The sequence below is a fragment of the Giraffa tippelskirchi genome, chromosome 12 (genome assembly GCF_054371585.1).
Source record: "Giraffa tippelskirchi isolate mGirTip1 chromosome 12, T2T-mGirTip1v1.2.pri, whole genome shotgun sequence".
NCBI lineage: Eukaryota > Metazoa > Chordata > Mammalia > Artiodactyla > Giraffidae > Giraffa > Giraffa tippelskirchi.
The window spans coordinates 89358933-89373319 of record NC_137286.1 but is presented as its reverse complement, the minus strand read 5'-3'; the positions used below and the strand labels follow the sequence as shown (position 1 = coordinate 89373319).

General features: G+C 41.9%; 1 protein-coding gene across 1 annotated transcript; it reads left to right on the top strand.

Moving 5' to 3' along the window:
• Positions 1 to 346: 346 nt before the first annotated feature.
• Positions 347 to 13376, top strand: MED4 (mediator complex subunit 4). Its single transcript, XM_081547443.1, has 7 exons — positions 347 to 490; positions 4926 to 4992; positions 6848 to 7018; positions 8429 to 8486; positions 9313 to 9399; positions 10484 to 10615; positions 12684 to 13376. The coding sequence occupies exons 1-7, from the start codon at positions 366 to 368 to the stop codon at positions 12854 to 12856; spliced, it is 813 nt and encodes a 270-aa protein (XP_081403569.1). The 5' UTR covers positions 347 to 365; the 3' UTR covers positions 12857 to 13376.
• Positions 13377 to 14387: the final 1011 nt, after the last annotated feature.

Sequence of the window (14387 nt, the reverse complement as noted above, 5' to 3'; positions counted from 1 at the left end):
AAGGCGGGAGGAGAAGGGGACGACATAGGATGAGATGGTTGGATGGCATCACCGACTCAGTGGACACGAGTTTGAGCAAGCTCCGGGAGTTGGTGATGGACAGGGAGGTCTGGCATGCTGCGATTCATGGGGTCGCAGAGAGTCGGACATGACTGAGCGACTGAACTGAAATGAACTGAATCAGGGGGTGGAAGGAGAGGCCCTCACTGACCAGCAGGGGGCGCTGGCGCCCTCAGCGTACCGCCAGGCGCACAGGGACGCTCTGGCCCGCCGCTCCTCCCCGCCTCGGCGATCCTTCCTTCCGCCGGCCGAGCCAGCCTCTCGCCGCCAGTGCGCAGCTGCGGGCACGCCGGCCCGAGGGCACCATGGCGGCGGCGGCGAGCGGCGAGAAGGAGAAGGAGCGGCCGGGTGGCGGCTTAGGAGCGGCCGGCGGTAACAGCACGCGAGAGCGGCTGCTGTCAGCGCTGGAAGATCTGGAGGTCTTGTCGAGGTGAGGCCGTCGGCCCGAGGGCCTTGCTGGGGCTGGGCCGGGAGGACTGAGTCGGGACCACCGGCCTGCCTTGGGCTGGTTCCCCGGGGCTCGAAGGGGAGGGCCGCGCCCCGGAGGACAGTGCCCGAGCGCCGTGGGAGTGGGTCTGCAACCCTCAGGGACTCGGTCGGCATCTTCTCCTCTCTGTGGTTGAGTTTTTGTTCAGTCGTGTCCGACTCTGCGACACCATGGACTGCGGCAGGCCGGGCTTCCCCGTCCTTCACCTTCCCCCGGAGCTTGCTCAGACCCACGTCCATCTTAATACTGACAGTGACCCTGGAACCCCAGAATGCGGGACTCTTAGCGGACGTTAGGGGTCGACGGGTGTGGGTCCCTTCGTCCAGCGACACTGGACTGACGTATAAGGAACTTCCGTGGGTGCTGCGCGCTGGGAGACGGTCCCCAGGGGTGAGACCAGATGCCGACGGCGACGAGGAGCCTGGTGTCGGTGAGGAGGGCCCACTGACCCAGAGGAACGTCCGTGTCAACGGCGACTGTGGCGCGGAGCCTCCCCGAGGCCTGTCCCCTGTGAAGCCAGATATTGTGTTAGTTTCAGGTGTACGGTGGAGAAGGCACTGGCAACCCGCTCCAGTACTCTTGCCTGGAAAATTCCATGGATGGAGGAGCCTCGGAGGCCACAGTCCATGGGGTCGCAAAGAGTCGGACACAATTGAGCGACTTCCCTTTCTTTCTTTCTGTAGTTCTTTTTGGAGAAGGAAATGGCAACCCACTCCAGTGTTCTTGCCTGGAGAATCCCATGGACAGAGGGGCCTCGTGGGCTACAGCCTATGGGGTTGCAAAGAGTTGGACACGACTAAGCAACAAACACACACACAGTGTACAGCAGAGTGATTCAGTTGTGTGTGTGTGTGTGTGTGTGTGTGTATGTATCGGTTATCCAGTCCTAGCGCCTACCGTTTGCCTCATGACAGGCCAATAGAGAGATGAATTGTTGGGGCAGGGGAATAGCGACTTTATTCAGAAAGCCAGCAAACCGAGAAGATGGTAGAGTTGTGCCCTAAAGAGCCACCTGTCCGAGTTAAAATTCAGGCTTCTTTTATACTAAAAGAGGAGGCAAATCAAATGTTTCCTTCAGCTTCCGGAGGGTAATTGTTAAATTTTTCCTCCCTGCAGTCCTTCACGGAGAAGGCAATGGCACCCCACTCCAGTACTCTTGCCTGGAAAATCCCATGGACGGAGGAGCCTGGTAGGCTGCAGTCCATGGGGTCTCGAAGAGTCGGACACGACCGAGCGACTTTACTTTCACTTTTCACTTTCTTGCATTGGAGAAGGAAATGGCAACCCACTCCAGTATTCTTGCCTGGAGAATCCCAGGGACGGGGGAGCCTGGTGGGCTGCCGTTTATGGGGTCGCACAGAGTGGGACACGACTGAAGCGACTTAGCAGCAGCAGCAGCAGCAGTCCTTCAGGGGTGGGCCTGGTCAGTATGTTTCCTGTGAGCTAAACAAGTTATTTTAGCTTAATGCTCATCACCTGGGAGGCAGGGTTCCCAGAGATGGGACATTTGTATAATTTAAGCTTACAGGCAACATGTCTTTAGTGATTTAACTTTTAGAAGAATACCAAGGTTTTTTTTACCTATTACATATCTATTCTTTTTCAGATTCTTTTCCCATATAGATTATTACAGAGTATTGAGTAGAGTTCCCTATTCTATACAGTAGATCCTTGTTGATGATTTGTTTTATATGGAGTAGTATATATACTAATCCCAACCTCCTGATTTATCCCTCCTCCTTCCCATTTTCTCCCTTTGGTAACCCTAAATTTGTTTTCTAAGTCTTCAGTCTGTTTCTGTTTTGTAAATGAGTTCATTTGTTTCATTTTTTTTAGATTCCACATATAAGTGATATCATATACTTGTCTTTTTGTGTCCAACTTAGTATGATAATGTCTTGTTCCATCCTTGTTGCTATAGATGGCATTGTTTCATTCTGTTTTATGGCTGAGTAATATTCAGTTGTATATGTGTATCACATTTTGGTCCAGGCCTCTGTCAGTGGACAGTTAGGTTGCTTCCATGTCCTTGGCTGTTGTAAGTAGTGCTGCAGTGAACACTGGGGTGCATGCATCACAGTACAGAAAATCACAGCATCTTTTCCAAGTTATACAAGAAGAAAGGCGTACAGCACTTGAATCCATGCCCTGATGTCCATGCCTGAGTTCTTGGTCAGCCAGGTGTACTTCCTTTCTCTACATCTCCCACCATACTCCCTGCGGCCACCCCCACCCCCGTCCCCAGAGACCAGCTTGTATTTAGGCCAGGAGTTCTCAACTCTCTTCATCTCATTAATCGAATGGGTACAGAAATGGGCTAAAATAGTTGGTTATATTAGCAAGTCCTGCCAGCTCTGCCTCCAAAGTATACCCTAAATCTGTCCACGTTTCTGCATTTCCATTACTAAATCCTCGTGCCTAGGACCTAGTCAAAGCCAGTGTCCTCCTTTTGCCTGAGATACTGCAAAGACCAGCTGACCTGATTCTCACTGTAGCTCTCTTACAGCTTTGTCTCCAGATAGCTCAGCAGTTGTTTAAAAACATAAGTCAGGTCCTGTCCTTTTCCTGTTTAAAACAATTTAGTAGCTTCTCTTTACACTTAGAGTGAAATACTAATCGTTTAACCTGACCCCCAGGGCCCTGCACCAGCAGGCCCCAACCTTTTAGGCAGGGGCCAGTTTCATGGAAGACAGTTTTTCCAGGGACAGGGTGGGGAAGGAGAGGGGTATGGTTCTGGGATAACTCGAGCGCATTACATGTGTTGTGCATTTTATTTTCCATTTTGTGGTGGTCTCAGGAAATTCTTCACGGGGTTGGAGACTCCTGCCCCACACAGTGCAGCCCTCCCCCTCCCCCCTCCCTCCCTCCCGTCCTTGCTTTGTGTCCTGCTCCCGGTGCCCACTGTGCTCGGTTCCTTGAGCCCGTCTTTGGGCTGATGAACTGGCTGTGTCTGACCAAGCATTCTTTCCTCCCACGTCTGCTGGCTGGCTTCTCCTGTTCAGTTCATTCTTTACTCCAAAGATAACCCTGTAGGGAGACCTCCCCTGACCACACCGTGTAAGTAGCCAGACTACCTCACTGACACTTTCTGGTATAACACGCTGCTTAATTTTCTTCCTAATCCTTGTCAACTCTGGTTTTACTTATATATTTTCTTGACTTCTGTATTAGAATTTAATTCACTTTTATAACTCAATCATCTAGAAAGTGCCTGACCTATAATAGGCACTCAAGAAATATTTGAGTGTATGAAGACTTTTCACCCCTTTATCCATTTTCATTAATTAGCTTTAATTAATTCATATGTAATGGTGTATGGGAGGGAGGTAGTGGGGAATGCTGAGTCCAGTTGGTACCGTCCACTAAAATAGCCTGAGGCTAGTGAGAGGAAGGTGGATGGTGGGAATATGAAGGTAAAATGGAAGATGAAGATAAACTGGCAGCCAGCCAGATGAAGATAAAAAGGTGCAAACCTGGACTGACCAGTAGTGTCAGGTGCTAATTGTGAAGCTGTCTTTTCCTGGATAATTTCTGAATTGTCCCATCTATCAGCGATTTTGAAATTAATGTATAGAAAATGTCTGCTGCACATTTCCTCCCAATCATTCTACTGTTTTTCATATAGGAAAGTTAACATATTTAACAGAGAAGCATTCTAGAAATGTATGATTTATTATGTGTAAGAATCCCGCTTAGTTGATACTTGTTTGGTTAATTAAAAAATGTGCAGGCCAGAAGTTCTCCATCACAACTACTCTGTTCTGCCTTTGTCATGGGAAAGCAGCTTTTGGCAATATATAAATGAAGAGGCGTGGCTGTCTTCCTAAAATAGTTACTTACCTAAACCACAGGTGGGCTGGATTTGTAGACCCCTGGTGGAGTAGGAGTTTTTCTTGCATAAACCACCCATAATTCATCATCTGCGTTTTCTCCTTCACTTTCTTTGAAGTGAGCCCTTGGCCACTCTTCAGGCAGTCTTAGGGCAGGCTCTTGCTGAGTTGTTATGACTTGACTTCTCTTGGTTTGATACAGTTTTCCTTTGTAACACCTCTGTTGAGTATTTCTGAGCTTAGGTTTTTATAGAAACAGTTCTTCCTCTTCACAGTCATACTTCATTTGTGTTTGTATACTCCATATTGACTTATATAATTATAGCAATAGTAAAACTTGAATAAATGGGGCTGGTAATGAACACAACTGAGTCTTGGTGAGAATGCACTGTGCTGGTGAGAGCTGAAGTCCAGTGAAAGGGCCTGTGGGGCAGTAGCTCTGAGTCAGCTTACTGTGAGGACCATCAGTCCAGCAGATCAGTCGGGTAGAGGTCAGATAAGAGAGCCTCTATTGTGTTTACTTTGCATACTTTGTTTTTGTTTTATAGAGAACTTATAGAAATGCTGGCAATTTCAAGAAACCAAAAGTTGCTACAGTCTGGAGAGGAGAATCAGGTAAGTGGTTTCTTTTTGAATTAAAAACAAAAAACCTCCATCATTTCTTCAGTTTCCTATTTATGTTTACTTTGTGTGAGAACAGGAAGATCAGACTATTAAATTATTAATTGCAGTTTTTAAATTGATATTTTTTGCATCATTTAGGTGAGGTATAATTGAGATATAGTTGACATATAACTATGTTATATTTAATACATTATTTAATATTTATATTTAATTATATATTTAATATGTTAATAAAGAACATATTTAATACAAAATATAATTTAATACATTAAACTGGATTAGTTTAATATATATATCATGATGATTTGATATATGTGCAAATTGCAAAATGATTACCATTAAGAGTTTAGTTAACATGCGAGATCTTAGTTCCCTGACCAGGGATCCAGCTTTCACCTTCTGCAGTGAAAGTACAGAGTCTTAACCACTGGATTGCCAGGGAAGTCTTTTTTATGATAAGAACTTTTAAGAAAATTGCAAGGAAGGTGGAGGTGGCACCTTTTCATGTACCTGTTGGCAATTTGTATGTGTTTGGAAAAATGTCTGTTGCATTCTGCACATCTTTTAAGAACATTATGTTGCTGAGATGTATTCCTTGCAACTTTCAGATTGACAGCACTGTATTCTTAATTATAGTCGCTGTGCTGTATGTTACATTTCCAGAGTGTACCTGTCTGAGAGCTGAAGTCTGCACCTTTTGACCTGCACCCATTTCACCCCTTCCCTCTGGCCGCTGGCCGCTAGCAGCCTGAGCTCTTTTCCCCTGTGTTTGGCTTTTCTCACGTCCCTCGGGTCCTCGGGTCCCTGAGATCACGCAGTGTCCCTCCGTCTGACCTCGCTTCCTTTACTGTGACGTGCTGTAGGGCCCACCCGTGCTCTCCCAGACGCCGAGGTGTCCTGTTTGTGGAGGAATGAGACTCCTTTGTGTGTATGTGCATGTGTAAAGATCCGTGTCACATTTTCTTTCTCCTTCATCCATTCATGGACACTTAGATTACTTACAGGTATTGGCTATTGTGAATAATGCTGCAGTGAACATACGAGTGCAGATATCTTTTTGCAAGTAGTGATTTCATTTCTTTTGGATAAATACTCAGAAATAGAATTGCTGGATCATATGGTGGGTTTGTTTTTTTTTTTAACTTTTTAAGTATCCTCCACACTTAGTGGAATGTTTTCCACAGTAGTTGCACTAATTTAGATTCCTGCCAACAGGGTACTAAGGGTTCCTCTTTCTCCACATTCTTGCCAACACTTGTTATCTTTTGTCTTTCTGATGATAGCACCTAGCTGGTGCAAGGTAATATCCAGTTGTGGTTTTGATTTCCGTTTCCCTGATGATCAGTGATATTGGGTGCCTTTTCTTCTGGTTTTGTTCATTTCTGTATCTTTGGAGAAATGTCTGTTCAGTTCCTGGTGTCAACTAACATACATACATGCTTAGTTGCTCAGTCGTGTCTGACTCTTGCAACCCCATGGACAACCTGCCAGGCTCCTCTGTCCATGGGATTTTCCAGGCAAGAATACTGGAGTGGGTTGCCAGGGCTGTCAACTAAAATTATCTCAAATAAATTTTGCCTTCCCTGAGAAATGAATAAGCTTGCTCATTTTGGCATATTGCTAGTTCTCAAAGATTTATTTTGTATGAAAGAATAGCATATAATTAGAAAAAGAGATGATTAATCTCTTTTCTAAAATAATCATAGATAGGCAATTTTTATTAAATAATACTTTGAAGGTGTTAAAATTTTGAGGACAAGCCAGTTCACATGTGGCTTCTTGGTTGCATTGGAAATGTAGTTCTTCAGTATTCTGTTGTCTGTTTTAACCAACTATTATCTCACAGGTCCTGGAGTTGTTAATTCACAGAGATGGGGAATTTCAGGAACTAATGAAATTGGCACTTAATCAGGGAAAAATCCATCATGAAATGCAAGTTTTAGAAAAAGAAGTAGAAAAGAGAGACAGTGATATTCAGCAACTACAAAAACAGCTAAAGGAAGCAGAACAGATACTGGTAAGCTGATAGAGGCTGGTTCTTAATGTAAAAAGGGATATTATTTACTCTATTTACAAAAAATAAACCTATTTTCAGAATTTTGAAGTGGCAGAAAACTTGCATTTCCAGGTCTAAAATCTAACCAAACTTGTCACTTTCACTAGATGAAAGACCATGTCACTCACTTTTTAATTATTGTTTTCAGATACTCTGCATTTCTTTAGAACCATATTTTCATTATTTAAAGATTTCACAAGATTGAATCCACAGAAATGTGACATTTTACTTTTATCCTGTCCTGATATAAGTTTCATTTATTAATAGTCTAAATCTTCAGTTTTAGAAATATTTTTTGCAGTCAGTAAAAATATATACCAATTTTGTAAACTAATTAAAATTTACATTAATTTATGTCATCTTCCATCTTAAATGAGGTGGGATTTGGATATATGTCAAGGACTCTTAGTTTTTCCTTTCTTGTTCTTGGCTGCTATTTCAAACAGACAGTTTATCTGTTCAGTTATTTCTCTCAATGCTGACCAACGTAATTGTTACGTGGTGGTATTGCAGGAAGAGCTGAGTTTGATTCTCATTTGGACCAGACTTCGCAGGCTCTTCTCTAAAGACAGTGAACATGAGGGCTATAAAAAGAATAAATCTTACGAGTTAGATAATGGCAGCTGACAGTTTCACTAGTGCACCAGACCCTGGTGCACGAGTGTAAGAGCTTAATCTTAACAATCTTATGACGTCAGTACCATTTTTCTATTTTTACAGATGAAACCATGACTTGAAATGAATACCTATCTTGCCCAAGAGGGTAAAAGTAGAGAGATGGAACTTAAACCTAGATCTCTCTGACTGCCTACTTTTACCCACTGTGTTATGGCTGAGGATGCACATGCTAGGGTCAGCTTCATTTTACCCTGAGTTTGTCTTTGCCCAGGGTGGGTACCTGGAGGAGTTCATTGTAATAGAGTTATTATGCATTGATAATGTATAAATGAATGACACTGTCAATCCACAAACTTATCTTGTAAACTAGAAAAAAATAGTTTTGGTATTTTATCCTTGAACTAGATGTAAGGATTGTTTTGGGAGTGTACCTGGTCTGTTTTCTACCTTCTTATGATAGAAGACATAAAGCAAAAATGGTAGCGAGCAATCCAGTTTATGTTTTGTTTCCAACAACTAATTTGTGAATGGAGGCTAACTCATAAATACATAAATATAGTTTTTTCTCGTTGATTATAGCTGATGTAAATGATACCCAAGTGGTATTTCAGAATATTACGAATAAATTGTGGAGATTTCCAAGTTTTGTATATTGTTTCTATGGGATAAATAATTTTGTGAATTAGGGCAAAAACTGGACTTGGTATAGTTCTGAATAATCTGTATTTCTTTTTAAAATGTTGTTTAAATTAGGCAACAGCTGTTTACCAAGCAAAAGAAAAACTCAAGTCAATAGAAAAAGCAAGGAAAGGTTAGTAATGTGGGAACATTAAATGACTTTCTGAAAGATTCAAGTTTTGGTTTTAAGAAACTGATGAGAGTATTATTGGTAATCATGTCATGCTGTTAAAAAGTTTCCAATGAATTTTCACTGTGAAGTGTCTGCTATGTTACAGCCCTGTGCTGGGTATTGTTAGGGAGGTGTCACGTACTTTTTCAGGTTACAAAATGAGATGAAGTTATGGCTATTACTTAGATGTGTAATAAAGACAATGGGTTTTTAACATTGTTGGGAGAAGAGAATATGGGCTGGAAGCAATGTGATTTGAGGTGGACCTTGAGAGATGGGATGGAGGATAAAGAGAGCACGCAGTGGACAGCTCGAGTAGGACTAGAGCACCATGAGGTCAGAACTCAGTAAGGCTTTGGGATGTGGGCACACTTAGTGGTGCTGGTAGAAGCTCAGTCTGCCTTCTTGTCCTGTCCTGCTTCTCTCTTTAAAAGGCTTCCATTTTGGATCTTTTAGTTTGGATACTAAAAGTCAGAATTGTAATGAAAACCTTAGTTACTTGCTTTTCATGATTTGTAGGTATGATTTACATCTAAATTCCCTCTCTTCCTATTTTAGATTAACTGCTGTTAATGTTTGGTGTGTGTTCTTCCAGATTTTTCTTAGATGTGTAATACATGTGTGACAATAATAACACATAAAACCAGGTCATGCTATACATATTACTACTTACGTGCACTTTTTTTACCTCATGAATATAAGTATGAAGTGTAACTGTGATGTATGCACTTACAGACTTGTATGTTAGTAGACGGAAATGTTAAGACTCTCCCCTTGACTCTCTCAGGTGCTATTTCCTCTGAAGAAATAATTAAGTATGCACATAGGATTAGTGCAAGCAACGCTGTGTGCGCCCCACTGACCTGGGTCCCAGGTAAAAATAATTCTCTTCTTACTAGATATATGTGGTTTTGAAAATTCTTAGGTGACTATACACAAAAATAGGAAAAAAGATTTAAATATAGAATGTATATATTTTAAAATACAAGGTAATATGTGATGATTCTAAAGCTGTATTATTTATATACCTGGAAAACCCTGGCTGGCCAGAAGCCACCTTTTTCAAGGGATTTCCAAAAGGGCTCCAGCCTGAGAAACAGACAGTCCCAACTCTTAGGGTATAAAGATGAAGCACTGGACACCAGGCAGCAGGTGTACAGGACTGCAGAAAGCTGGAGTAACTAAGAAACAGCAGAGAGAGAAACTGCAACATGTGTTGACAACAGATAAAACACTTATAAGCCAGAGACCTCAGGTAGAGCTGCAGCCTTTTGGGAGGATGGGAAGTAGTTATTTTTAGTCACTCCTGACAGTGGTATTTTGCCATACCTTGAAACATTAAAGGTAGCTGCAGTTTTGGAGGGTAAATAATTTAGAGTTGGTGAGAAAATACCCCAGTATTGGTCCAAATCCGGCCAACTTTTCATCAACCCAAAGCTAAAAAGTGTGCTTTCATGTTTGGAAATGAACATCACTGGCTTCTGATTCTCCACCTGAAAGTTATAGAAATTAGTCTTTTTTGCCGTACCATGTGGCACGTGGGATCTTACTTCCCTGACGAGGGATCAAACCTGAGGCCCCTGCAGTGAAAGCTCAGTCTCAGTGCACTGCCAGGGAAGTCCCCAGGAATTAGTCTTTAAATGACATGATTAAAGAGGTTGATTAGGAAAAGGTTTTAATTTAGAGGAATCAGGATTATAATTTTGTCATTTGGAATGGTTGCTGAAGTGACAGTTTTCATATAGTGTTACTGTGAAGATCTAAAGAAGATATAAAAATACATGTAATTAAAATTTTAACATGTTCTTAATAGCAGTTGATAAGATGACTTTAATATTCCAAAATTTAAAATGTGACTTGAGTTTTTCAAAGTGAACCAAGGAAAATCAATATTTCAAAGAAGGTATTTAAACATATTTCCATATGTGATTGAATTAAAAGCAGGCTCTATTTTTTAGGGGACCCACGGAGACCATACCCAACTGATTTGGAGATGAGGAGTGGATTACTGGGTCAGATGAACAATCCTTCCACGAACGGAGTAAACGGCCATCTCCCGGGGGACGCACTGGCAGCGGGCAGACTGCCAGGTACGTGTCAATCAGAATCGTACCTCCAGGTAAAGGCTTTTCAGAGACGGTGATGAGGACAAGGATCTGGCTGTTGAACAAGTTTGAGGGTCTGGACCCATCTTATTTTAGTTGCTAGAGTTAGTTAACTTTACCAGTTTATCTTGCTCTCGGCTTCCTCTCGTCTAAGACCGTTAGAACAGTCTAGAGATGGAGGCTATGAAATTAGAATGTATGTGATGTGAGAGTCGTTCAGTCGTGTCCGACTCTTTGCGACCCCACGGGCTAGAGAGTCCATGGAATTCTCCAGGCCAGAATACTGGAGTGGGTAGCCTTTCCCTTCTCGAGGGGATCTTCCCAACCCAGGCATGGAACCCAGATCTCCCGCATTGCAGGTGGATTCTTTACCAGCTGAGCCACAAGGGAAGCCCCATGAAATTAGAATAAAGAGGTATTGTGCCGTTTTCCTCAGGCATTAGGCCTCTCATTAAGTTTTTTTTAAATGAACCATACTTTATAAACAGAGTAAGATGTATTCAATTTAAAGGATACCAAGTGAACATACTTGTTAAAAAAAACCCACATTAACTGAATAACAGAGCTTCTAATGGACTTTTTACTGACTAACTGGAGTATCTTTTTATGAGAGCTCATTCTGAACTTCAGCCCCCCTCAGGTTTCACATTGAAGTCTACTTGTTTTTATCTGGTAGAACTTTTTAAAAGTTTTCTAAAAGGCATAAGAAAGGAAAAAATGACTCTTTGGGCAGTCACTTAATATTTTACATATCTCATGATTTTCCCTGTATTTTTTTAAATACCTATTTTAAATTTATTTATTCACCTCCACTGGGTCTTTGTTGTGGTTCGTGGGCTGTCTTTAGTTACGACAAGCCGACTTCTCATTGAGGTGGCTTCTCTCATTGAGGTGGCTTCTCTCGTTGTGGAGCACAGAGCAGTCTCAGTAGTTGCCCTGCAGCATGTGGAGTCCCAGTTCCTGGACCGGGGATTGAACCCTCGTTACTGGTATTGGCAGGCAGAGTCCTAGCCACTGGGAAGCCCCACCCTGTATTTTTTACATTGCTAAAAATGTACTCTAGATAATGCTTTCTTAATGTTTAACGTTTTGTCGTCAGGCTGTCCCTGCGTTACTAAAAATGCTTTTGTGAACATTGTTAACTAAGACAAACTGGGAGTTCACTGTGCATTTGTTTCCCTTAGTATCTCCTCATTTTTCTCATTGTGATCGTACCATATCATACATCAGTACAGTCCCGGCAGAAGGCTGAAACTACACCATCCCATCCAACTGGGATGCCACTGACATCCTGCACACCAACCAGGCCCCAGGAGGGGAAGAAGCCATTTCTTCCTACGGGCTTCCCTCGTAGCTTAGTCAGTAGAGTCTGCCTGCGATGCAGGAGACGTGGGTTCTTTCCCTGGGTCAGGAAGACTCCCTGGAGTAGGAGGTGGCAACCCACTCCAGTCTTCTTGCCTGGAGAATCCCATGGACAGAGGAGCCTGGTGGCCTACAGTCCATGGGGTCGCAAGAGTTGGACACACAACTTGGTGACTAAACCACCGCCGCCACCTGTGGAGTCCCTGCAGCACCCTCTACGGGCAGAGCTGGACACTGTAGCTGCTGGCAGAGAACGGTGTATAGGGTCCAGGGAGACGAGTGGAGGCTTAGAGGCAGCTTAAACTGGAATACTTAGTATAGTACACATTAGCTATTTACAATGTGTATATAGAGAGAATGTATAGAAAGTACTATACATGACCTATTACCTATTGTTAATAGATGTGCATAAAATATATATATATATATATAGATGAGACATTTGATTTGAAATCATGACTGTCTTGAATAGTGACTGTAGGAAAGTATGATTTAAAAAAATAAATCATAGATTCTAGTTACTAAAGCATCACATTTTTTCTTGATAAGTTTGATCATTAATTTGGCCAAGTGTATATTTTGATTTCTAACCTTTAAAAAAATTTTTTTTGAAGTATTTGCATGAAGGAAAGAATAAGAAGTAAATGAATTACTAGTAGAAATGTTCTCATGTGTGCGTCTTTTTCTCCAGATGTCCTTGCTCCACAGTATCCATGGCAGTCAAATGACATGGCGATGAACATGTTACCACCAAACCACAGTCATGACTTTCTGTTGGAACCTCCAGGGCACAACAAAGAAAATGAGGACGATGTAGAGGTTATGTCAACGGACTCCTCAAGCAGCAGCAGTGACTCCGATTAGAAACCGTAAGACAAAAAGCATACAGAAGTGAATACTATAGAAATCTGTTTCTTAAATGGCAAATGTGGAAAGCTAGCCAGGTGATGTTGGCTGTAGTAGAATTGTTCTGCCCATTAAAAATCACAGGGGACTTTCTTTTTAAAGCCAAAAATTATGGTTTCAGTTCTAAACCACTAGGTTAATACTTAAAGAGAAATCACACTTTACTGTTGGGGTAAAGCTTGTTCAGTTCAATGCTGTCTTACCCTGTTCTGTTGCAGTTGTGTTGGACTTGTGCATAGTACTGGAAATAAGATTTGAGGGAAAAGACCCATGTACATATCACTAATAGGTCTCCTGGAATTATTTAGAAAAGCATAAACAGGAGCAGCAGATCACTCAGTGTGCATTATATTATATAACAGAAACCCTCATTTGAAAGTAAAGGCTGTTACTTTCTGTCACAGGAAGAGGAGAAGTCATCTCAATTTATACTCTGTAATTATTGTATTTTTTGTAAATAAACTTATTTTTGTTTGTATTCTTGTATTTTTAAAAAAATTTTAAATGTACTGTCAGCGTAGGTAAGATATTTCTGTAAATCCAGTTGCATTTTGTACATACTTTAGAATCTGGAATATGAACAAACGCGATGCAGTGCATACATCTGAACTAGTAATCCCAACTTCGGTAGGTTCCTCAAAGGCATAGACTGCCGATCTTAGAAGAAACAAAATGAAGGAGGTTTTTTTTTTTGTTTTAATAACTGACAACTTACCATAGAGATGGCCTAACAAACATAAATTGTAGGAAAGGTTTTAGAATGGAAAACATTCTCAGGCTTCACCTTCCCTCTTACTGCAGCTCCTAGAATCACTTTTAATTTTTTTCTGGTGGTTAACCTCCTTGTTTAAATAATACGCTTATACAGCTACATTTTGATTTATCAGTTTTAGACAGTACTGCATCGTTTACTCTCTTTCCTGGTGTAGACTCTTATTTTTTTTAAAAAAGGCACACTATATACACAAACAGTCCATATTACAGATGTTAGATTTATGCAGAGGACAATAACTAGTTACACTTTATCTCGAAAGTGGTTTTTCTCAAAGTGTGGCCACAAGCCAAGCGTATGAAAATCACTCGGGTGCTGTTAGAAGGCAGATTGAGGAATCCGCTTCTTAACCTGCTAAAGCAGCATCTGTGTGAAGCCTTCACATCCAGATCTAAGTACTGGGGCCCTAAAGCCCTTAAGGTCCCTGCCAGTCACTGCCATTCACAACCCAAGAATCTTAGCACTGCTTTCCTTGAGGGGTTTTCACTTACAAACCAACACAAACAACACAACAAAAAAATAAACCGAAATGGAAAATCAGGACTCAAGGAATACATAGATGCTTTTGAGTGTTGGTGGACCAGCGGATTGGAAAATCAAAGGGAGTTCCACGTGTACCTCAATTAAACGGCTGTGTAAGTGCTCATTTGGTGTTTATCTATACAGCTCTACAACCTCTTCACCCAAAACCCTTAGGTCTAAAATTATCTCAGAACT

Excerpts from the sequence above, each read along its gene's own strand:
- MED4 (XM_081547443.1), top strand. The coding sequence starts at position 366 with ATGGCGGCGGCGGCGAGCGGCGAGAAGGAGAAGGAGCGGCCGGGTGGC. Across the intron at positions 9,400-10,483 it reads CCCACTGACCTGGGTCCCAG|GGGACCCACGGAGACCATAC; the intron begins GTAAAAATAATT and ends TCTATTTTTTAG. Across the intron at positions 10,616-12,683 it reads GGCAGCGGGCAGACTGCCAG|ATGTCCTTGCTCCACAGTAT; the intron begins GTACGTGTCAAT and ends CTTTTTCTCCAG.